At 42.7% G+C, this 26166-nt stretch overlaps 3 protein-coding genes across 3 annotated transcripts; 2 read left to right on the top strand and 1 right to left on the bottom strand.

Moving 5' to 3' along the window:
* Positions 1-251: 251 nt before the first annotated feature.
* sgpp2 (sphingosine-1-phosphate phosphatase 2) lies at positions 252-15648 on the bottom strand. The gene is made up of 5 exons (XM_063907886.1): positions 15396-15648; positions 13743-13904; positions 7528-7707; positions 2679-2768; positions 252-2208 (listed from the first exon to the last, which is right to left on the bottom strand). The coding sequence occupies exons 1-5, from the start codon at positions 15591-15593 to the stop codon at positions 1663-1665; spliced, it is 1176 nt and encodes a 391-aa protein (XP_063763956.1). The 5' UTR covers positions 15594-15648; the 3' UTR covers positions 252-1662.
* A 981-nt stretch (positions 15649-16629) lies between these two features.
* LOC134880806 (general transcription factor II-I repeat domain-containing protein 2A-like) lies at positions 16630-18445 on the top strand. The gene is made up of 2 exons (XM_063907885.1): positions 16630-17089; positions 17358-18445. The coding sequence occupies exons 1-2, from the start codon at positions 16661-16663 to the stop codon at positions 18330-18332; spliced, it is 1404 nt and encodes a 467-aa protein (XP_063763955.1). The 5' UTR covers positions 16630-16660; the 3' UTR covers positions 18333-18445.
* Positions 18446-21745: 3300 nt separating this feature from the next.
* On the top strand, positions 21746-25477 carry LOC134880808 (E3 ubiquitin-protein ligase RNF182). The gene has a single exon (XM_063907887.1). It carries the CDS (start codon positions 21746-21748, stop codon positions 22514-22516), a length of 771 nt encoding a protein of 256 aa, XP_063763957.1. The 3' UTR covers positions 22517-25477.
* The last annotated feature ends 689 nt before the right edge of the window (positions 25478-26166 follow it).

Here is a 26166-nt window from a genome sequence, read left to right on the forward strand (position 1 = left end):
GTTCTAACCCGCCGAGCGACACGACTTCAGGGGCAGAGACGAGTGCCACTGGAATAAAGTTCCCTAGTTTCAGTTAAACTGGTTTTGACAGGATTTCCCCGACTGGTGCGAGCATGCCTGGCTCAAAGCGGGGCTCTCCCATGAGAAAGCAGGAAGCTGCATCAGAATCCAATATACACATCTGACATTTTGGGGGAATTTATTTTGAACTTGTATTTCAATAAATACGCTGCGGGAGGAATAAGGCTTTTTATAATATATTTATTGACTTTTCTTAACTTTTACAAACACAGAACAAATACATACGAGAATACAAAACACACAGGCCGTAAAAGAGAAGAAGATGAAGGCTAGATGGTTAGAGGTTCCTGTCACAACAATCGCTGACTAATCCGGCCCAAGAACAGTTCAAGGCGAGGCACATTTATTTATATAGGACCATTCAAGTTTGGCTGTCAGATTCGACATGTAGAAAATGTGTTACATATTCCAAGTAAACAAACTCACTTCACCCTAAATTGCTCCTGGTGGGATTGTCCACGGTAGTGAGTGTATGGAAGTCGCTTTGGAATAACAACATGACATGTAATAACTTGGTGCCAGCCTTTAGGAGACGGGTCCTGGTCCCTGGTCCCTGGTCTCTGGTCCACCTATACATTGGGTACATCAGCTGTGAGGTAGTGTTGTTTTGTGGGATTGATCCCAGTCAGAGGTCAACTGAATTCAATGTATTACGTCAACACATTTCACGTAGCGTTTAGGTCAGATGAAAACAATAATATTGAGTTCATTTTGATTTAAACTTAAAATGATTGCTTTCAATAACCTAATATTTGAAATCTGTTAACATAATACTTTTAATTTAAGTCAACAGTTCAGTTTTTTCAGTGGGATATTTCCCTGTAAAACTAACCCCGACTAATATTGAATTTATTAATACTAATAATAAAAAACCTTCAAAAATATTGATTTACTCTTCATTTATTATTTATATTAATGATTTATTTTAAAAGACAGTAATTTATTTCAATATTCAAGATTTTATTTATTATTTTTTAAATCTTGGGGGTGATTTTTGCCGCTCGATCCCACTTTTAAGGGTCATTCTGAGCCTTTTTGCACTCGGCCCCCCCTTAGTTTCTGACCCTACTGTACATGTAGGTGCTTTACTTTTATTCCATAGAGGAGGAGTAGCAGTTAAGCACATAGCTGTGAAAATGAGCTGAGCCAAAACACAACGGAAATGTTTAAATGAAAGAATAAGTCGAGTTAAATAATAGTGTAGTATGTCACAGAAGCCCCAGTAAAACACCCCCCGATTAATATTGAATAATAATAATAATACAAATCTTCCTAAATATTTATTTCCTCTTTGATATTTATATTAAATATTTATTTATAAAGCTATTCATTCATTCCAATATACATTTATTTATTATATTTTAAATCTTGGGGTTGGTTTTTGCTGCTCAATCCCAGTTTCAAGGGTCATTCTGAGCCTTAAAACTGGTTTCTGACCCTACTGTACATGTTGGTGCTTTACTTTTATCCCATAGAGGAGGAGTAGCAGTAAAGTCAGTAGCTGTGAAAATGAGCGGAGCCAAAACACAACGGAAATGTTTAAATGAAAGAATAAGTCGAGTTAAATAATAGTCTAATAGGTCATAGTAGCCCCAGTAGAACAAACCCTCTGTTGACCAGTATGGAGTTGACCAGTCCCACAGCCATGTAGGTGACGAACTTATAGGGCACCTCGATCTCCCTCCTCCTCCTCGCACCAGTGTCCCCATCCCCCACCCTGTAGTAGGAGTACAGCACCTTCAGACTCAGGGTCTTCACCAGCTGCCGAGTCCCCAGTAACGCCATCATCCCCAGCAGGGAGCGTGCACCCCCCCGAGCCACCGCGCCGGCCGTCAGGGGGGGCAGAAGTGCAGGTATCTCCCCCAGCGGGTGACGCGTCCCCCCGAGCTGATGGTCCACCCAGTATCCCACCGAGCAGCCGGCTCCCACCCCCAGGATGGTGCTGGTGTCGCCCCTCGTGGTGCTGTAGTGGTCCAGCTGGGGGTAGGTGTAGTTGAGCAGGATGGTGAGGCCCATTGCCACCAGGGGGGAGGCGCTGCTGGTGAGCTGGAAGTGGTCGATGGACTCCCAGTACGGGTAAGTGGAACATAAAATGAGGGCGGAGATTAAGACGCCACAGAGCACGTCCTGGAAGCATGGGGACAACACATTATATGTATTTACTTTTGCACGTGCATTTCTTTACAAATCTCTCACCGATAGCTACTCTCCTCTCACTCTCAGCAAGAAACCATTTTCCCTCATAACCTCAAGCCATCATTTTCTGTAGATTCAGGTAGAAAATGTTCCACATGAAGCAGAATTTTAGTGATGACCTCGCCCCGATGAATGTGATAAGAGATTTCAAAAGGGACGGAGAATAAAGAGCGTGCACAAAAAGGCTTCAGGCAGGCAGTTTACCCAGACACAGATGAATTATGAATCCTGCCTTCAATGTTTTATACTGTGTGTGTGTGTGTGTGTGTGTGTGTGTGTGTGTGTGTGTGTGTGTGTGTGTGTGTGTGTGTGTGTGTGTGTGTGTGTGTGTGTGTGTGTGTGTGTGTGTGTGTGTGTGTGTGTGTGTGTGTGTGTGTGTGTGTGTGTGTGAGATGGCTCACCAGAATTGAGTGCATGCCGGTGTAGAAGCGGCTCAGACACACTAAAGACGACAGCGTCACAGCGATCAGCAGGCCCCACTCAAACTGGAACTGTAACACAGACACACACACACACACACACACACACACTTTAATACACTTATCACTGATATTGGGTTCAAGGCGGTTTGCATTAAGTTAAATAAATAACAAAAACAAACCACTTCTGTTCTAAGGTAGATGCTGCAGCTTCAAAATCAAAGCAAATACAATAAACACAATGTGCCAAAAACACATGTAAATTAAGAAAGATCTTCACCAGCATTTAGGAAACATTCAACACCTCGACAAGACCTGCACATGGTTTAATAAATGTGCTGCAAATCCAGGTTCAAGGGCTCTTATTATCACGAGCACAGTTATGGCAATGAACATCTGAAGTCTGGAGCTCCTCCAACAATGCAACATATTATAAATAGGACATACAACTAAATTAGAAAATAAGGAAATTGTGCAAAATCAGAGCAGGATAAACTAAACTAAACGCTGCAAGAAGCACAAAACACAACGGAAACGAGGGGACACTAAAAAGTGACGCACACAGCTAAGACCAGAGCGCTAGTTCATTCAGGGATTATAAAGTGGGCCAACTGTCACTGGAAACGTACCTGAAATGTGCATTTCATCAGCATGATTGCATGATTCCTTCTGATATTAAAACCTGTCAAACATTCAGACGTACAGTTATGCTGCAGGCTAAAGGTGCAAACAGTGACAGTGGTTCTGAAGCTGCAGCACGTTGTGGACGTTTTTGGGGATGTTGTCGTGCGCTTTGCACCTGTCGGCTTCCACCGGTTTGAAAAAAGGGAGGCAAACACACACTTCACACATGTACCTGTGTGTGTTGCGAGTGTGTTGATCTCTTGAAGACAGAGGTGGTGCATTCAATCTGGTTTACTTTTAATTTAATATTTCAACATTATTTTAGACCTTTTTTGGGGGGGGGCTAATGAGAGGTTTACATTTGTATATTCTAAAATGTACCGTAGTATTTTTTTTAGCACTGTTTTAGTTTTTAGGGGAAGTTATTTGAAGATTTGAGCATCTCAATTAGGCATAAAGGAGGATCATCCCTCAATGATGAGAGAAACTAAATGATCTGATAAATTCTGATAAATCAGAAGACGTGTTATTTTTAAGTTCCTTTAATGACAGATGTTAAGGACCTGGACACTCATTGCTTTCTGCATATATATACACCGCCATCAGAGGCATTTATTTAAAACCAGAGACAGATTCAGTCTCTGTTCGACCAAATAGTGGAAGCAAATCATCTTTATGTCAAATCGTGTCGGGGAAGAGATGGAGAGTTCTGTTTTGAAACTGAACATTTTGAACTGAGCCATGTTGGTTTTCAAAAAACTGACTTTTCAAAATAAAACAGATCACTTTTGAGTGTTGGGCCCCCACACAGGTGCAGATCAACTCAATATAAGAGTAGAATGAAGAGGCTGAAATACAACTCTAATGAGAACACATCCAAGATGGAGAAGAGCAGTCCGTTTTGTAAATCATGCCGCTGTTTTTGTTCAATAAAGATAAATAAATAGTCAAAAATGGACATAAAAACGTAAAGGAAGACTGTTCAATAAAAATATAAATACAATATTTATAAAAACACAAGAGGCTTGAGTAAGAATGTTCACGTCATACTGTAACATATGTATAAAGTCTCAAAGTTTCAGAGTCGTACCAGAATCCAAAATCCTTCATTCGATCGGTTTGTTTTTGTCCTCAAATCATCAATCGTCTTTACGGCGACGTGCACCTCCTCTCTCTCCCCTGTCTCCCCCCACTCCCTCCTTTACCTATCCCCCCCTCAATTTCAATAAGAAGAGAGGCCTTTATTCACTCCCCCCCTCCCCCCCCCGCCCCTTCCTCTCCTCCTCTCCTGTCCTTGCAGCTGGAAGCCTTTTCACTGGTAGTTCATGAAGACTTTTTCCTTTCAGCGGCCACAAAGGATGCCGGGGACAGGAGGGGGTCACTGTGTGATTGACTGTCGTGATCTTTGACCCCCCCCCCGATCTGCCCCGAGGCCTCGTGGCTTTTCAGTGGACCCCTGCTTCAGCCCACTACTCATCTACACGCTCTTTTCTTTAGAGGGGGGGGCCGTGAGGAAGGTCAGGCCACAGTTAAACGCTGTACTGTACATCGGGGAAGGAAAGTAATGGAGTACTTTTACTCAAGTACCAGTACTTCCACTTCATGCTGCTTTAGGCTGTTACTCCTCTACATCTCAGTATCTGAAACTGAGTCGACTACGACAAAGTGCTCTGACATGAATCTGTTGCTGTTTTGAAAAGATAAGTATTGAACACCAGATGCCAGGAAACAATCTCTCTGTTGGTCAGAAAGGGTGTAATGAGGCCAGAAATATGAAGATGGGGTCAGATGTCTGGTCAGACGGCAGAGACAGCTTACGGAGAATAAATAGGGGATGGATGTCTGGTGGGTCTGCCGGGGGACGAGTGGCAGGCAGCAGGCTGACACTGAGACTGAGATTTCTGATCCTTTCTTTTACTCTCCTTTTTTCTGGAGAGGAAGTAAAGAAACCGGACCTCTGGATTTATTCGTTGTTTGAGGTGCGATATATGACCCCTGATATATTATTCAATTCTAATATAATACAGTGACATAGTGAGGACATCTAGCTGATATTGAGAATGCTCTTCTTGTAACTGACCACGTTATTTGTACTTTTCCTTCAGTAAAGGATCTGAGATTATGCGGAGTGTATTGGGCGTTGATTTCTTTGACTTTGGGAATGACTCGTAGGAAATGTTAAGCTGTGATGAGGTCCCCACAGACCCTGCTGCTGGCTGTCGAGGCTGAACTGACTGACGGAGCGTTCATTAAAACCGAGGCTGACTACGACGCGAGTGTTTTATGGACCTGGCAGTAGATAAAGATGAGGAGGAGACGTGGACTGACAGTCATTGACTCGGTGGAGTCCATCAGGAGAGCAGCAGCTCGACGGGTGGGGCTGATGGTGACTGATGGTGACTGCCGGACCCGCCCCCCCCCCCCCCAACACTCATTGTCCAACCTTTCTTCAGTAGGAGGTGATGGACAGCGGGGACCCTCCTTCATCCCACTCTGCTTCCAGTGAAACTTCCACAGCAAAGCATCCACAAAGTAAGTCGGGCTTTGAAGCACTTTTTTTCTTGGTGGCCAAACGATAGAATTACATGTAATCCTTCGTTATGATGCTGAGCGGTAAAAGGCTGGTAATAAAACAGCTCAAACATGACTTTAAAACCAGGAAAAGACAAGTGCGATATCACAAATCTAAGGTGAAATCAATACGTTTTCCTTCAGCCCAAAGTGGAGTAAGTTACCTGGAATAAAATCGTTGAATTACTCAACATCACAAGATCAAACGATCAAAGCTCACCTCTTTCTAGAGCACCAAAAAGGAACAGTTAAAGGACTTTCCTGCAGGATTTGCTCATCTGAAATTCAAAAAGCTAATAAAAAACTGTCAAAATAAACCACAGAGCAAATGTCTGTAATCTTGTAGCAACCTCTTCCTCCTCTGTATTTCAAACGTAACCCTCCTCCTTGTTTTTGAAGCCCTCATATAATAATAAGTGGAATTAAAGATGAGCAATATGGTAAAACAAACCAAAGTCACGAGCTTTCTGAGGGTTAACATTGGGTGCAAACTCAAATGTTGTGTCCAAACGGTGGATGTACTACTTCCTTATCAGTCACATGACACCTTTGGGCCCACAAATACTTTTCACCATTGACTTACACTGAGTAAGAGACACCTGTAAAATCAGTTACCCAGTAATAAGACTTCAAATAGCCAAATCACAAACAGTTTTCCCTCCTCCATTCATGTGATTTAGACAAAACGAAGCACGGGGGTTAATGATTAAACCAATTTCTATCACTTTTAGATCCTTTTCATAGATCTGAATGAAGTCAGGCCTGCACCTGTTTGCTCTAAAACCTGTAACACTTCCAATTCCTCTTCACAGGAACAGGATGTGTATGGTGTGCTCATGTCTACGATTTCTCCGTTGGATTTACACAACAATTACCTCATAGAAATATGGACCTTTACTGCAATACACAATGTCTCAAGCTGCTCATTTTGATCCTCTCGTTGGAAACTAAGCTAATGCTAAAAGGAACCCATACAATGAAATGGCGATTTAATAGCACTGCTAACGAGAAACCTAACGTCACAATCAGAGTGCAACACTTAGCCTTCCCAGCTCTAATGAGGTGTCAGTACATCGTTGGCTGTCATATTAACATTTTCATAATAACCTTTACCCCCCAGCTTCAGGGATTGCCCATCAAGAAACCATGTACGGTAATAGTTACTGCCTCACGGTCTCCCCCCTTCTTTAGCAATGGTCACCTTTCAGAATAAAAGCCTCTTGTCAGGGATTAAGAAGTGGAATTGGAGAGCAGTACTACTTTCCTTTCCTCTAGGATTCAGCCTTTAAGATCTTGCTGTGAGTTGAGTGTGTTGTTGTTTGTCGGCAGGAATATGGGAGAAACTACCGGCCTGATCTCCATGAAACTTGGTGGAATGGTGTAGCTTGAACCAAAGAAGAATCCACTTCATGATGGAGCAAATCTGAATCACAGGTAAGATGTCCAACCCTGATTCGTTTCTTTAACATTGCAAGATAAAGCATGGCGTCTGCGCTCTCTGTTGGACTTCTATGTAAAGCATTTCTTCACTGGCTTTACTTTTCTAACCTGGAATTTGCAAATTCAAATCAAATGGTCCTCTCAAAGCATCCTGGAAAGCACCCCCCCCCCCCCCCAAAGAATCAGCTATGCTCACCTGTATCCTGGACGTAGCGCTCAGTAAGACGGTGAAGGAGATGGCGGTGGCAGACATGGCGTGGGTGGAGGGCAGCCCGTATTCTGCACCAACCCGGGTCTCCAGCTTCACCACCGGGGGAGAGGAGGGCCGAGGCAGCTTCAGGATGTCTTTCATCATCTGGCCGAAGTACATCACCACCTGAGAGGGGAAACCGGACGTGCGTGTTTGAAAAACAAGGTGCCAACAAATAACGAAGGATCTTTTATCGTCATTATGCAACACAGGGATGCAAAAGACCCGTTTTTCTCTAATGCTTGGTAGGAGGAATATCAGTGTTCATTTTGCATTTTCTGCAGGAAAAATGCTTGAAAAAGAAGAAGGGCAGGGAATAAAGTTGCCATCTAAAAAAACAGAAGCTCAAAATGTACAACAAGGTTAATTATTGTATAATATTCATATGGCGTTTTTAATTGTATTGTTAATTGATGCAAAAATTCAAAGTTAGAGCGGCGCGCTACGGAGAAATGATGACATTTCTGGGGGAATATCAGTCAGGTCTGCTGCTTAGTTACTCAAATTTAGATTCAATTATTTCCAAAATGTGTTTGTATTGGTTTATTAACAATTTAGAAATTCAACTAAAACTCAAAAAGTACAAATAAATAATGTTATAGTCAGATTTAAGCTATTTCCTTATTACAGATACTCTCATTCAGCTAGCTCAACACAGTCCCTGAGTGGAAGAGCTTAAGATCTCTGTCAGGTTTCACACCAAACATTTTCTCATAGACTTCTATGCAATGGGACTCAGATACAGTCTGTTGCAAAACTTGGAGCCCCTATTTAAACAGTGCATGATTGAAATACTATTAGGCTTCACACAGAAGAGATTAAGCCCACAGAAGCAGAGATTAGAGCTCGAGGAAGATGAGGATAAAATAAAGAGAAGAGGGAAGCACAATCCTGATCATGCTCTGCTCTAAAACAAACCACACAGTGTCATGAATAAGTAATCACCGTTTCCCCTCAACAAAAAGACCAGGAGGAGGAAAGAGTGGAGACCCACCCCCGGTATGAAGTGCAGAGGCACAGACACAAAATCCATTGTAAGGAACCGAGAGTTCAGGAGGTTTGCTGACGGGGGTCAGACAGAATGACAAGGTGTGTGTGTGTGTGTGTGTGTGTGTGTGTGTGTGTGTGTGTGTGTGTGTGTGTGTGTGTGTGTGTGTGTGTGTGTGTGTGTGTGTGTGTGTGTGTGTGTGTGTGTGTGTGTGTGTGTGTGTGTGTGTGTGTGTGTGTGTGTGTGTGTGTGTGTGTGTGTGTGTGTGTGTGTGTGTGTGTGTGTGTGTGTGTGTGTGTGTGTGTGTGTGTGTGTGTGTGGCCTATTCTGTTTCTCCCCAGCGGCCCTCGAAGGGGCAGCCGGCTCCGGGTTTATTTAAAGCTCTGCCTTGTATATTTAATGACTGGCTGTGTTAGGAGAGGAGCAGGCAGAGGAGCAGCGCACTAATGTGTGTGTTTAAGGAGGAGAGAGGAGAGGCTGGTACTACCATGTCGACTCAACCTGCAATCAGGAAACGCTCGTTACCATGGCAAATTAGACTCTTAAGTACCAGTTGACTCGTCGTTAGGGAAGCGGCTCACTTTAATTCATTTTTATGAGCATCTGTTTTATATTTTCATTGCACTTTTACTTCTCTAATCTTTACCTTCTGGTGTTTATATAATTAACTCACTTAATTTGTTTGGATATTTTATTTTATATTGGACATCTTTAACTTCTTCTTTGTGTAAATATCGTTATTTAATTTAAGATTTTTTAGGCAATTTTTATTTAATATTGGACATTTAACTTTAACCTCAAATCTTTATATTATTTTATATTTGATATTTGATTAACTTAAACCTCGTATGCTTCCATAAATGCTGTAATTTTATTTTTAAAACCTCTTTTTATTGCACATTCTTGTGTTCACATATACATTACAAGTAGAGTCACGACACCTTGTTTCTCGCAGTAAATATTAAGTGTTCTCAGATTGATTCATCCAAAAGGTGTTGGGTGGGGTTGAGCTAAAGATCTTCAACAATAAACTGGAAGAAGAACATTTATGTTGCATCTAGAAACTTCACTCTATCATTTCTCATAATGATGAGGTTCCCCTAAAGGACATACTGTAGTTTAGCACTTTGGAAATTCCCAGTTGAGTTGAAATGTGACGGAGCTGGACATTTTTAAAAGTCAAAATTTAGAAAAAAATCCCAAAATTTGAAAAGAAAATAGAAAGGAAAAATGATTGGGAGACATACAGTATGAGATTTAAAGAGAATATGATTAGGGCCACATGAAGAAGGAGTTAGAGTAATGAGGAAACAGCGGGAGGTTTTTAAAAGCAGAAATTTATAAAATGTCATAATTTTGAAGAAATAGTTGGAAATTCTAAAAAGTCGAAATTTGGAAAAGAAATCAGAAGTTTGAAAAGAAAAAAAAATTGGGAAATTTGAAAAAAGATTGTTTTAGGAAAAAGTTATAATTTAGAAAAAACAGAAATTCTAAAAAGTCGAAATTTGTAAAAAAAAATCTGAAGTTTGAAAAGAAAATGGAAAGTGATAAAAATTGGGAGACAGAAAGTGTGAATTTTTCCAGAGATGATGATTAGGGCCCCATGAAGAAGGAGTTAGAGTAATGAGGAAACATTTTTAAAAGTCGAAATTTATAAAAAGAGAAGTTTTATGAAAAAAGTGATAATTTTGAAGAAGTAGTCGTTTCTAAAAACAATTGGGAGAAAGTGTGATCTATACATGCATTCAGCGGACAGCAGCATGTCTAATCCCATCCATTCACCATGACTGTGTACTCATACAACGGCCACACAATGAAACTGCCTACAGTGTGTGCATAATATCATAGCCCCCCAACACACACACACACACACACAGACACAGACACACAGACAGTTGAGCTTGAGTGTTTTCTAGTGAATAAGTGTATTGATCGAGGGCTGGTGCAGCTTTGGATCTGTCAACATGAGGATGTGTGTGTGTTTGTTTGTGAGAGATGGTGTGTATGGAAGAGGGGCTACAGGTCATTGTTTGTACGAAGAAAACACACAAGATGTTTGTTTTGTTCAACAGGAACAGTAACCACCCAACCACACACGCAAACATACATGGAGGATTCGGTTATAGCTCATATTTTACTCATGCATAGCAGAGTAATGACCTCCGACCTGGACAAAACTAAAGTGAAGCTTCAAAGTTTAGTTTATGACTGACAGCACCCCAAATACTCATCAAACACCTGCCTGACATTGGTATCACTAATGTTGCACTTTGATAATGTCAAATATACTCAACAACCACAAGTCAAAAGGCTGTTCCTTTCCACAAGCTGTCCCCCAGGGGTCAATACTGGGGCCACTGCTTATCATCGTCAGAATGTGGAATCGGAAACGAGCGTCATTTCTGCAACAATCCAAATCTCCAATGGAAAATTCCCATTGGCTATTTGTTGAGGGAACCAGGGCAAATCTAACTTTCAAACTAAAATACTTTATCCCTGCTGCTCATATTTTCATTTTGTTCTACTTATTATCAAGCACTGTTTACTGTAGTTTTCATGCCAGAACGAAACAGCGTGACCACAGTTTCCTAACAAGGCAAGATCACACTCACTGAGTCTTTTGATTCACAGATCTCCGGCCTTCACCACTGATGGCTGATCCAAGGCCAACTTTTGTCTTCTGCAGATAAGGTAAGTTTTTGTCATTGAACGCGGCCATCATTAACATTACCCTCATCATTTTGTTTGCCCTCTATGTGCAACTTGAGCTTTTTGATATTCCCAACAGCACAGTAGGTGCATGCTGCAATTAAAACATGCAACGCGACAATGTAATTCATGACCATATGGCTAATGACAGCTACTGTTTTCAACCAAAGTCACCCTGCAAGTACAGGAACAGAGGGTAGAGAAGGACAACAGGATGCATGTGTGTATAATATGTGTGTGTGTTTGTGCTTTTTTAGGCTTGTAATGCGTATAGTTTAGGAATGCACTTCACATGTACTTCAAATGTTGGCATGAGCTGTCAGTGTTGTGTGTGACAGACAGGGACAGACAGTCCTCCGTGAACCTTGGATAACTCCTCCAGCACAAAGGCCGGGTGCTGTTAGAAGTGAGGAGTGTGGGGTGACGTGCCCCGAGGGCTGACACACACACACACACACAAACAGACACAGACACACAGACACACACAGACACACACACACACACACACACACACACACACACACACACACACACACACACACACACACACACACACACACACACACACACACACACACACACACACACACACACACACACACACACCAAATGTTCAGTCCGGAGAGAGAAAGCTCTGATGAGGCCAATAAAACACTCACAGTCAGACTAAGGGGAGGCGGACGCCGAGCAAAGCTGGTAATGTCTAACTAGAGGGAGGGCAATGAGTGTGTTTAGCAGGCGAGTGTGTGTGTGTGTGTATGTCTTGGTGTTTATGGGCAGTTCACACAGGGGCCTGGTGAAGCCAGAAGAATGGAGTATCTTCCCCTTGGGGATGGGGGGGCAAATGAAGGGGGTTCAGAGCCAGGGCGGGGACACAAAGGGCACAAAAACACAGTGCCCATCACACACAGGGAGGGAGCAGGTTTACGGCCGAGTGTGGGAGGAGGTCAGGGCGATTTATAAAGTTATGTGTCGTGCAAAAGTAGATATGCACAAATATTCGACCCAGGAAGCACAACGTTTTACTCAAATCTAAAGTAACAGAACATAATTGATTGGTAACGATTGTCCAATTAGCCTGGCGCTTCTTACATATTGGCAGGCAGTGATGGGATGTTATTAAATCCAATCACTCAAATACTTCAAGTACAAGTCTGAGATATTTCTACTTTCTATTTCACGAAGGTTTATACTCCTCTTCCATTTCATTTCAATGACTGCATCGGGATATATTCCACTGTTATCGATATTCTCCAGGCCTTAAATGATCTGTTTGGAGTTTCTTTGACTGGTTTATGTTTAGTGTTTTCTCATAAGAGGCAAATAAAACAAGAACAATAATCCAATTTAATGAAGGAGGTTACGTAACCCTAACTTCATGCAATTTCTTAACATCATTGACATTATACTGTATCAGGGTATATTCCAGTCCCTGGGTACATTTTTAGGCCATATTGTCTGGAATAGTGCCGAGCGATGACCCCACATTTCTAACCGAACCCACCAAAGTGACACTGGGACGACATTGCAGTCCAATCATGATTAGTCCTGTGGATATAAAGATTATGTGAGGAAAAGCAAACTATAAAACAGCGAAAATTGTCAGGTTTTAGTGTAATTTAGCTTTTAAAACCAAAGATACGTTTGTGATGTTTGGATATTAGAAATCGAAGATAATATCCAATATCAAAAATCCAATACATGTTTTCTGGGATCTCATTCTTTCCTCACATGTGCTGGATTCTGTCAGACATCTAAAGTCTTCTTTTTTTCACTAACGTCTCATGTGTGGCCTCTCATCGTGTCAAGGGCCCCGGTCAGGCTGGCCCCAGTGCCCCCTTCCCTCAGGCCTGAGGATATGAACATGGTGTCAGAGACAGGTCAGTGGAGAGGGGAGGAGGATGAAAGGAGGTTGAGAGGTGAAGAGACGGGGATGAAGGGAGAAGAGAAGTGGCTTTGTGGAGCTTCAGACTGAAGAAGAAGAGGAAGAAGAAGAAGAACTGGAAGAAGAGAAGACGTAAATATAGCCAAAAGTAAACGAAGATGAATGCAAGGAGAACAATTCCCCGTAGGAGAAGAATCCGAGAGAAGACAAGAATAAGAAAAAGCATACATGAACAATATGAAGAATACAAAGTAGAAGGAGAAGAAGAGTATGTAGATCAAACCAGAAGAAGAACAATCCCAAAAAGATTAAGGATACGAAGAAGAGGAATATGAATATGAAGAAGAACACAGAGACAAAGAAGAATATGGACAAGAAAAAGACGACGAATTCCAAGAAAAATATGAAGAATAAGAAGAAGAATACAAAGAGAGAAGAGAACTCTGAAGAATACAACAACCATGCGAAGAAGAACATGAAGAAAAACAAAAGTCTATTAATAATCTGAAGAAGAACAAATATGAAGTACAGAATACCAATAATAAGTAAACGTATTCATTTCCTCTGGCCGGGACTTACGGCCCACATGTTGACGAGGCGTCGGCACAGGAAGGGGTCCAGGCTCCACTGGATGAAGGGCAGGCAGGTGATGTAGAAGACCTCATTTCCCAGACCAGCGGACACCAGGAAGAGGACGTGCAGGAACCAGTTCCTCACCTCGTACTGAGGCCGACTGCCGCCCTGCAGAGAGCAAACACACTGTACGTTCATACCCAGGGCCTCGTCACCGAAAAGATCTCAAAGAAGCAGACGCTCTCTCTAGTGGCTCGTTAGCTAGCTGGACAAAGAACCAATAGGGGTTTAATTTGTCTGGAAGAAATAAAAAGCCACTTATCATGATGATGAAGGAGAGGGAGCTCCACTCTGAATTTGTTTTATCTATTCATTACAGATATGTATCATCCTTTGTGTCGTCCTAATGTGTAGCCTTTAAACCGTTATATTTTGGCGCTCATGTTGCTGCTATTTTCATTCAGACCACATCTTTTAGACATCCTAATTTCACTATCTTTAGATAAGATAAGGAAACACGCTTCTGTCGTATCAAAGATCCTAAATGTTATCCAAAACTGATGTCAGACTTTTCTAAAATATGGCTCGAGGAACGGTTTCAGATTAAATCTGCATATCAAGCACACCTGTTTCACTGCCTCTGCACATCTTTGGACTGTCGGTCAAAATGTCCTGAATTTATCTTTTAATTTGATTTAAAGAAGCGCAAAATAAATGCTTACTTTGACTTTGCATCTTTCACAACGCTGTACTAAAGCAGACTTTACCATGTTATAAAGTCTGTCTGAAGTTTCCAAACCCAACCTGAGATAACTCCGGTCACTCACACACACATTACCCATCAACTGTTGTTACAGGTGGAGAAGTACATATGGTAAGTGAACTGTGGCTATAGTTTCATATTACAACTCATTCTCTTGTAAAACGTCTCAGTTTCTACAAGCTTTATGGCCCTAATCTGCAAAATTGAAGGCATACATAGACATTTTAAGAAACAATCACTGCTGTTTTTAGATTAATACCGCTATTTCTATGCCCAACTCCACCCTCAAGAAGCTCCATTTACTGCACATAATCAAGGGATCCTCAGCCTGAAAGTAATCCTGAATAAACACGTTGTGTAAAATCAGAGAGATGGAAGAGTTCAAACTTCCCACACGGTTTTATCTTTGTGCAGACGAGGATCCGGTGACAGAACACCCGGACAAACGAGAAAGTCAGGCTTTGTTTTGCATTCCCATTTGAACACTGTTTACTCTAGAACACCTGTAGCATGTTTACCTTTTACTTCACACTACAACTGACATTATATGACATTTACTCTAGAAAACCTGTTGCCTGTTAACTTCCTACATATAGAGAATAAACACAGTCCTTATAATGTGGTATTTACTCTAGAGCACCGGTTGCATGTCTTCCCTCTGGATTTGAAGAATTGACATGCTCACTTTAACATGTTTCTTCAGTGATACACCTGTTGAGAGTCAATTTGACTTCCTTTCTTTAAAGAACAATGCAAACCAGGCTCTTTAATAAGCTAACCGTGTTTTCATTATGTTTTACATTAGTCCCACACCTGTTAGGAAATGTTTCATCACTTGAAACCCTGAAGATCTGATGTCTATTTTGAATGCAAAACGCGTTTTTACTCAGACTTACATTCTGTTTGATTTTATAGTTTGAGTTCTTATCCTGGTGGTCCCATCTTCTGTTCTGCTGTCCACGTGACTCGTCGTCCCCGTTCTGTTTTGCCCTCTCGGGGTCGTGATGCGCGTCCTGGACCAGAAAGAGTCCGCATCGCCTCTGGAACCGGGCCACCAGCTCCGGGTCGTGCAGGTAAGCGAACAGCTCCCACATATCCGAGAGGAAGAGACAGGGGTGAATGAGCGCGGGGTGGTGAGTGTGTGTGTGTTTCCGGGGCCGGTGAGTTGTGTTCGGGCAGGTGCGGCTGCAGGTGTGTGTGTAGAGGGGGCGGGGCCTCCGCGAGAGGAGGTAGTCCTTTTGGTCCGACCTTTAAACCGGGATTTTTTCCGGTTTTATCACAAAGTTATGACATTGATGAGAAGTGTTTATTCAGTGTAAAAGGGGAAGTTAAACCAGCCTGCTGTGGGTTGTTTAACATGAGATATTGCACATAAATATAAATAAAATACCTTATGGAGACAGAAGAGGAAGGTTTATAGTGCACTGTTTTTTTGATTTGGTCTTTCAGAAATTGTATTTATCATTTTCTAGTTATCAATAATGCTTCTCCCCTATGTAAACAATACCATCACAACAATATGTTCCTGTTAGTGTGGTCACTCCTTGTGGTTTGAGCTAGTGAGGCATTTTAACCAAGCCTCCAAACAACAGAGATCCACTAATTGTAATCAGTCTCACAACAACAACTTTTAACAGATCATTGTAAAAGGTATCTTGGGACACTTTCCAGGTCTTAAAGGTGCAAAAGAACTGAGGATTTATTCATGCTGTATCGTTGAAAAGTTGTAGGGTACATACATGCCAAAATTAAGGCAAGAATCAGACAAAAGACCCTCTTAAAAGCTCCCAGCTATTTTGATTATGCTCCATTTGATTGTACAAAGATCTTCCTCAGGCATTTCTTTAACTATAAACTCTGCAGATTCAGTTTAAAATAATGTATTCTCATCAAATGTCAGGTCAAATGGATGCTGCTGTTAACCTTAAAAGGCAACTTGAACCGTAAGAGGACTCTGATATTATGATGATCTAATCCATTGATCTAATCTAAGTGTCTCTAACTCAAGATAAACGCCTGTCTGTCAAATCATCTACTCTCTTTTATCCCAGACTGGTACATCATCTGGAGGGCAATTGTCCTGGGTTTCCTCTCTTTGTCTCTAAAAAGAGGATTTGGGAAATATGGGAAGGAAGTGCTCTCTTCTGTAGCTGATGTTCAAATGGGGGCAAGCACAATGGTCAGGAGAGTGACAGCAATGTCCGACAACTTGACTGATCAGCTGGACCAGGATCTCAGGGAGTGCAGGTGGTTCAGCATCCAATGTGATGAGTCCATCGACAGCAGCAGCACGGCGCAGCTGATGATGTTTGTTCGGATGGTGTTTCAAGATTTCTCTACAAAAGAGGAACTTCTCACACTACTCCCCCTAAAAACCAGCACAAGGGGGGTTGATATCTACAACGCGGTGAAGGAGTTTTTCAACAACAGAAACATACCACTGGAAAAGCTGGTGTCGATTACCACCGATGGGGCTCCTGCGATGACCGGACGGCATGCAGGGTTCATCGCGCTCTGTAAAAGCGACCCAGCGTTCCCGAAATTCGTACAGTACCACTGCATCATTCACCAGCAGGCCTTATGTGCAAAGGTGCGTTTTCATTTTGTATTTTATTAATTTATGTTATCCTTGTTGTAGGCCTAATATCCTATTTGTAATTATGAGTAGGCCTATTGGGCATATTTTACGCATCTGCTTGTAGACCGGCCCCTACTGCGCTTTTTGGTCGTTAGAGTCAACTTCATAGTTGTGATACGGCGCTATATAAATACATTTTGTTTTGTATTGTATTGTATTGTATTGTATTGTTATTGTTTTTAAGTGCTTTGAGTAAGAGTGATTTTATTTTATTTTTAAGGTGATCGGCTTCGAGCACGTAATGACTCCTGTTGTGAGGATCATAAACAGCATCCGTTCCAAAGCTAAACAACACCGAAGTTTCAAGGTGATGTTGGCGGAGCTGTCGGCTGAATATGGGGACCTGCTTCTCCACACGGACATCCGATGGCTCAGCAGAGGACGGATTCTGCTCCGGTTTTTGTCGCTGTTGAGGGAGATCAAAGATTTTATGAAATCTAGAGACGAAGACACATCGCTGCTGGAGGACGTTGCGTGGCTACTAGACCTGGCATTTCTGACGGACATTACTGGAAAACTGAACAATCTGAACTGTGCGCTGCAAGGCAAAGGTAAGACTGTTGCCGACATGATCAGTGCTTTAAATGCGTTTAAAGCACAGATGAGCATTTTCTCTGCGCATTTACAGAGAAAAAAGGTGCTGCACTTCCCCTCTTTGCAGATGGTGCTGAACGACAATACCTCTGCGTCTGAGATTTTTGGCAACGCTGCCGAAAAATACACTCAAGTCATAAACAGGGTTGGGCAAGAGTTTGAGAATAGGTTTTGTGACATTGATAAACTTGAGCCATGTGTGTCGTTCGTTTCGAATCCATTTATAAACGTGGACACAACGTCCATTGCTGAGCAACTAAGTGCAATGTTCAGCTTGGATGCTGGGCAGGTGGAAATAGAAATAGTGACACTGCAGAATGACATTCGCCTCAAAGCCCACCAGGCTGCAGCAAACTTTTGGGGCCTTGTTGATACTGAAAAGTACAGTGGTCTGTGCACAGCAGCAATGAAGGTTGCCAGTCTGTTTGGGTCTACCTATCTTTGTGAATCAGCCTTTTCTGACATGAATTTCATAAAAAACGAACACAGAACACGGCTCACTGATGCACATCTGCAAGACTCACTCAGACTTGCAGTGTCAAATTACAGCCCAGATTACGAGGCCCTGGTTGCCAGCATGCAATGCCAGGCTTCCCATTAAAACTTATGAAAGATTGTGATGGATTAAATAGGCCTATAAATACTTTTGTTTAATGTTATGTTGTTCTGTTTGATGGTGATTACAGTGAAATAGAAATAAAGTGCTGATTTTGATATTTGTCTGTTTCCTTCCTTTTTAAGCCATTATTGATAATTAGGCCTATTGTGCAAATTTGTTAAAATGAGCAGTGTCCTCAAACAGGTGAATATAACTAAATAGTTTTACTATTAATAATAACATACAATTAAAGGTAAACCGCGCAAATTTGAAGCGTACCAAATTGGTAGCCCTTCACATTAATCGGTACCCAAGAAGTAGCCCTCAGTTCAAAAAGGTCTGGTAGTTCCTTTATAGCATAACGTTAGCATTCTGCTTCTGGCGATTAGATCTATGATTTGAACATTATAAAAGTAGGGTAGACATGTGGAGATTAACAAAACGTGCATTTATCAAACAGGTTGGTTTTCCACAGATCTTATTTCTTTACAATATTCCAGAATCCTATGCAATCCTAGGGAGGAGGTTTTATCACCTCCTCCCTCCCTGACTCACTGGACCCCCTGCAGTTTGCCTACAGAGCAAACAGGTCCACGGATGATGCCATCTCCCTCACCCTCCACACTGCCCTCTCCCACCTGGACCAGAGGAACACTTATGTGAGAATGCTGTTCATTGACTACAGTTCAGCATTCAACACCATTGTGCCCTCCAAGCTCATCATTAAGCTCAGGGACCTTGGGCTCAACAGCGCCCTCTGTGACTGGATCATGAGCTTCCTGACGGGCAGATCCCAGGCAGTGCGGATGGGGAACATCACATCCTCCACCTTGACCCTCAACACCGGAGCCCCTCAGGGTTGTGTGCTCAGCCCTCTCCTCTACTCCCTGTTCACGCACGACTGCGTGGCCACACACAGCTCCAACACCATCATCAAGTTTGCTGACGACACGACCGTCATCGGCCTGATCACAGACGGCGACGAGACGGCGTACAGAGAGGAGGTCAGAGCCCTGACATCTTGGTGCCAGGACAACAACCTCCATCTCAACGTCAGCAAAACAAAGGAGCTGATTGTGGACTACAGGAAGAGGCAGAGAGAGGCACACACACCCATCACCATCGACGGGACTCCTGTGGAGAGAGTCAGCAGCTTCAGGTTCCTCGGGGTAAACATCAGTGAGGACCTGACATGGACACATCACACCAGGGTCATATCCAAGACGGCTCGACAGCGGCTCTTCTTCCTCCGCAGGCTGCGGAAGTTCAACATGGACTCCAGGATACTCTGCAACTTCTACAGGTGCACCATCGAGAGTATCCTGACTGGCTGCATCACCGCCTGGTATGGCAGTTGCACCGCCCTCAACCGTAAGACTCTACAGAGGGTGGTGAAAACTGCTCAGCACATCACCAGGACGGAGCTGCCATCCATGGAGGACCTCTACACCCAGCGGTGTAGGAAGAAGGCCGGTAGGATATTAAAGGACCCCCATCACCCCAGCAACAATCTGTTCTGTCTGCTGCCGTCTGGCAGACGGTACCGCAGCATCCGGACCAAGACTACCAGACTCAGAGACAGTTTTATACCACAGGCTATAAGACTACTGAACTCCTGAGCTCTGTGAATGTCTACTCACATCTGTTTATAGTACACACATACATATATATATATATTATACACATCTGCCATACATATCTGTTTATAGTATACATATCTATATATTATACATATCTGCCATATACATCTGTTATACTTAATATATGCATCTGTCCCATACCTCCTCATTCAACAGTGTAAAGTGTTTAAATACTCTCAATGTATTCCACATATGTATATATTTCACATCCTCAAATCTTTATTGTTAATATTGTAAATATTCTTCTCTCTTTTTGCACTATTTTATTTATGTTATTTGCACCATGTATGTGGAGTTGTTGGAGGAGCACGCGACATAAGATTTTCATTGCCAACATATACGCTGTATCTGCTGTGCATATGACAAATAAAACCTTGAAACCTTGAGAAATCGCATTGCTTACTTCCGGGTACACAAATACAGCATCCCTGCGGCGCTTTATACCTATCATTCATTATGTTCTTAGTATTTAGTTGATTTGTATGTGTCAAGAAAAGGCTTTTATTTAAAAAATGAAGCCTGTATTTAAGTTACTGTTGTTTATAGATATACGGCGACGGTGGGGGTCGAACAAACTGGATAAAGTGCTATATAAGTACAGTCCATTTACCATAGAGAAATAACAACAGGTTCTGCACCGGGAATATTTTGTGCTCTTCCTCATCCACACTCGACGTGATTCTAACATGGAGAGGCACGTTAATACGACACACTTTATAAACAAGGCCATGCAAAGTGTTTTACAACAAACCATTAAAAGCATCAAGTAATAATGCAATAGAAGCACATAACAAAATGCCATTTAAATTAGAAAAGAATCATAATAGACTCAAATTAAGCTCTTTCCACGATGATTCACTCCTGTGATGCAACACAGTAGCCTACGTCTCACTGTGTGGGTTCAGATGCTCTCTGAGACAGGAAGCAGTGAATTGGAGAACAGTTGACCAAATTAGAGCATCCGGATGTTTCTGGCATGATTGCAATCAGTGATGGGAAGAAAGTAATTACATTTATACTGTACTGAAGTACCGTTTTGTGGCACTTATAGTGTACTTGAGTGCTTCTATTGTATTATGTTATACAATATGGAAGAAAATATAGTACTTTTTTACTCTACGTTTATTTGACAACATTTGTCACTTTGCTGGTTCCGATAAATATATAAATCACCTGATGAATTACTGATTGACAGTATACAAACTCATTAAAATAAGCTCTAACTGAAGCTGCAAAATTAAAATGATCACTTATAACAATCCAGTGCACGTATTACTGTCTGCAGTACACTAACATGATGTATATGAGAACTTCTTCTAGAGCTCTGAAATCAACAACAACATCTCATCAAAGGGACTCCCCCCCCTCCCTCAGTGGGATGCTCTGACTCTGGATGGATGAGGAGTCACCACCATTACATCATACCCCCCTCCACACACACACACACACACACACACACACACACACACACACACACACACACACACACACACACACACACACACACACACACACGCACTGCCAAGGATGAATTGAGTACTTTTTATTTTATAACCGCTCATACAGTGTATAAGCAGCAGCTTTAACTGTGTGTGTGTGTGTGTGTGTATGTGTGTGTGTGTGTGAGGGGGGGGGGGGTGATAATAACAACAACACTGTCCGCGGGGATGATGGCGTTTCAATGGGAGGGGGGGGGGAGGCGGCGGCGGGAGGAGAGACGTGCACCGTCATCAGCATCTGTCCGCGAGCTCCCTTTGTGTTCACCGGAGAGCGTGCATGGCGAAAGATGACATGGCAGAGGTAGATGTGGCTCCACGCGCTGCAGCGGAGCCCCCCTCCTCCGCCGCCGCCGCCTTCCCCTACGAGGAGTATGAGTGTAAAATCTGCTACAATTACTTCGACCTTGACCGCCGGGCTCCTAAAATCCTCGAGTGCCTGCACACCTTCTGCGAGGAGTGCCTGAACACGCTCCATCTGCGCGAGGAGCGGCCATGGCGCATCAGCTGCCCCGTGTGTCGCCACCGGACCCCCGTGCCGGATTACCGGATACAGAACCTGCCCAACAACACCAAGGTGACGGAGGACTTCCCGCTGTACATGGACTCGGACCCTCTGCCTCAGGATGCACTGCCTCCCTTCCCCCCACCTCTTCACCCGGCTCTCCTCGCGCTCCGCCGGGAGGAGGGCACGTCTAGCGTCAGCCAGGCAACCCCGTCCACCACCACCGTGTCCACCGCCACCACCCTCTCCCAGGACTCGGTGCGCTACGACAGCTGTCAGAGCTGCAAGCGGGTGGCGCTGACCACCGGCTGCGTGTGCGTCATCTTCTCCTTCCTGTCCATGCTCGTGCTGCTGTTCATGGGCCTGATCTTCGTGCACAGCCACAGCATCCCCCCCTCGCCGGCGGGACCCATCTGCCTGTCAGTCGCCAGTATCCTGGCCATGTTCTCGGTGGTCGTGACGTGGCTCATCTGCTGGCTCAAATACAGACCGGACCACGAGACGGGCCGCTCCTCCGCCACCAGCAACTCCCGCAGAAACGCCTGACTGACGGCGGGCTGAGGCTCGCGGTACTTTTTATATAGGAATAAATCTCGTCCAAAATGGCCTTTTTATCAGTAATGCAAACACCGTGTTGTTTGGCCGACATGATCCTCTCTTTTCCTGAAGCGGTGGATTGACAGTGAACGCTCCTGTGGTTGCTTTGATGACTGAATGTGAATTCATTTCCAGGGTCCCCCCCACCCCCCCCCACCATCCTGCTTTATTGTATGCATTTCCCACAATGCCACTCACTGTATGATAAACTGTCCACTCTTAGAGCTCAACAAAGCGCTGTTGTGTTGTACAGATGTTTGTTGACTCTCCGGGGGCTGGGGTTTGTTTTTTTATGGAGGCTTGTGTGTTTATGTGAGAAGAGTCCACAAAGTGTTATTGGGTCACTAAAGAAATGTAAATAGTCTGGATCAGCCTTTTCCTGGAGACCTTTCTAACCCATGAGTTATTTATGAAAATGTCCCCTCCACTTTTTAAAAGTATAATTTAAATATGTTCTGAAAAATAGCGCGCACATAGACATGTAATTCAAGACAACACGACAATCTCGAGGAAACTTGGTTGGTGTATTTATGAGAACCCAGGTGGTGCAATTTGGACAAACAGGAAATTACTTGGAATAGAAAAACAGGAAATCAAACAATCAATCCAGCTTTGTAGAAGCAGCAGGGCACGAGGAAAAAAAAGAGGCATACTGATTTAGAAATGACCCAAAAACATTCATGCTTTTCTTCTGGCTCAATTTCTCTCTATGCAAACATGACAGAAGCCATGCTGTTCAGTCAGGTTTGTGACACTGAAGTCTTCAAGAGTCTTAAGGAGTTTCTAGCACATAGTAAACCTTCATTACTGAATACACCCGGGTTACTTATCTGATAGAACCCACCACAAAACAAAGTGATGCCCATGAGCTCCGGCTGATCCTGCAGGATGTATTATTTTAACACTGCACGTAAAGCTTGTGATTCTGAGCCTGTGGTGGGCAACTTCTGTGCATGATAGGCTTCTAAACATAATCTCACCTTGTTGCTAAATGAAGTAAACCTTCACGCCCCCCAGTTGACCAAATTAGTGCACCTGTACGTCATTTCAATCAGTTTTGGAAAGCCGACTCAAGTGCTGTACTTAAGTAGAGTTTTGTGGTGCTTTTACTTATATTGTGCTTTTTACTCATGTAAACGTGATTAACTTTGCAGGTTCAAATTAGAGGTTAGAAATGTAATTGGATTCCAACAAAACTGTAAATAGTCCACGGAGAAGTGGTGAGTGCTACTGGTTCAGTTTTTTTCATGGAGACCCCTCTATCCCATGCTGATCCTGCAGGAGGGTTTTGTTTGCTCATATTCCAGCTGTTTAAAGCTTGGGATTTTGACCCAGTCTCGGGTAACTTTGAGCTTGAGAAAGAAAGCGGTTTGTTAGTTAAAAAAACAATTGACGTTATGTGTCATCGTGCCTCACCTTGTTGCTAAATGACGTAACCCTTCACGCCCCCCAGGTGACCAAATTAGTGGGTCCGGATGTTTCGTGCAATCAGTGTTGAAAAGCCGACTCAAGTATGGACTGAAGTACACTTTCGAGGTGCTCTTACTTAACTTGAGCATTTTAATTTCCACTACAATTTGGAAGAGCACATTACACTTTTTACTCATCTACATGTATTTGTCTTCATAAGGTTTCAATTTACAAATGATTGATGTCATTGGATTACAAAGAAACTGTAAATAGTCCACGGAGAAGTGGCGAGTGCTACTGGTTCTGCTTTTTCCTGAGAGACCCCTCTAACCCGTGCTGATCCTGCAGGGGGTTTTCTTGAACACTGCACATGTTCCAGGTGTTTGAAGCTTGTGATTTTGACCTTGTGTTGTGCTACTTTTGTGCATGATATGCTCCTGAAAGTCTTTTTGTTTGCAACAGAAGGGATGTTATGTGTCATTGTGCCTCACCTCGTTGCTAAAGGAAGTAAACCTTCCCTGTAATCATGATCGAACCCATGCACAGGCCACCTGCCACAGACTGGGATTCCCTCTTTCTGTCACTTAATCAATGGAAGATGCAAAACAGGGTTTCCAACATGGAGCTGCCTCCCAATATTGGCACGTTTTTACACTGGCATCTGAAACGGTCAGAATAGATACCTTGCTCTACTTGATAAACAGGGATAGTATTACATCCAACTTGTGATGCAGATGTGCTGAACAGTTCTGTTGTCGCTCTGTTTCCTCTGAGATATTCCGGAGTCATAATTACCTTTGGAAACATGAGCTTTGTGGCTAAATTTAGGAAAAGGCCTATGAGAAGAGTTGTGTTATTTCAGTATCTGTAATACCACACCACACAGATCGAATTCTCCTTCAAATCTGTACACTTTAAGTGTTTTAAAGGACATGTGGGCTCTATCTGAACAGTGAAACCGGCTCCTTATCGCACAGTGTGTCTGAAGAAGACGCCCCTGAAGTGGGCCTCTTGTTATTATGAACATTACTGTGAAGCGTTGGTAATCTGTGTATGTAATCGTTGCCATCTATACAATTATTTATTGACTATTCTTCAACATGGCTTCAGGTGGTACCTTATTTGTGTTGCAGTGAAACACCTCGACAGCCATGGAGCACTTGTTGCGCTTCTGACTCCCCAAACTTCCTTTTTAGGGTTAAATATCAAATTTGGACACCATAGTGGTTTTGCACTTGTTGCCCTTGCACACTGGTGGTACCCCTGCCTCACTGCATGGGGAAAAATCAATTCAATACAACTCCTAACCCCCCCTCAATCTGCTTCAATCATCCTGCTCAACCCTTCCCTATCTTTTAGACGATGCACTTTCGCCCTCTTGTTTGACACGCGTAATGGGTGTTTAACTTTTGTCAAACGTAAGCATATTTATTTCAGAGGACCTAGAAATAGTTGTTCAGTTTTTCTGAGACTCTGTGGTTGTTGTTGAAACGTATTTGCACAGAGAAATGTTCCTAATGTGCTGTTTTACATACATAAACACATTTCAGTAATAAAGGAAACATTAATATCCTTTGCTTTTACATTTTTGTTTCAAAACAGTGGGCTGTCAATCAATTAACCGACTAATCAATCAAGCAATCAACCGACTGCCAGACTAACCGACGGACCGACTGAACAACCAATTAATCACTCAATAGAATGATTGATCGAACGACCAATCAACCGACCAACCTACCAATTATTCAACCAACCGACCAACCAAACAACCAACCAATTAATCACTCAATAGAATGATCGACCGGCCTACCAATTAATCAACCAATTAATCAACCAAACGACCAACCAATTAATCAACCATCCAACCAACCAATTAATCAACCAACCAATTAATCAACCAACCAATTAATCAACAAAACGACCAACCAATTAATCAACCAACTAATTAATCAACCATCCAACCAACCAATTAATCAACCAACCAATTAATCAACCTTCCAACCAACCAATTAATCAACCAACTAATTAATCAACCATCCAACCAACCAATTAATCAACCAACCAATTAATCAACCAAACGACCAACCAATTAATCAACCATCCAACCAACCAATTAATCAACCAACCAATTAATCAACCAACCAATTAATCAACAAAACGACCAACCAATTAATCAACCAACTAATTAA

The sequence above is a fragment of the Eleginops maclovinus genome, chromosome 18 (assembly GCF_036324505.1).
Source record: "Eleginops maclovinus isolate JMC-PN-2008 ecotype Puerto Natales chromosome 18, JC_Emac_rtc_rv5, whole genome shotgun sequence".
NCBI lineage: Eukaryota > Metazoa > Chordata > Actinopteri > Perciformes > Eleginopidae > Eleginops > Eleginops maclovinus.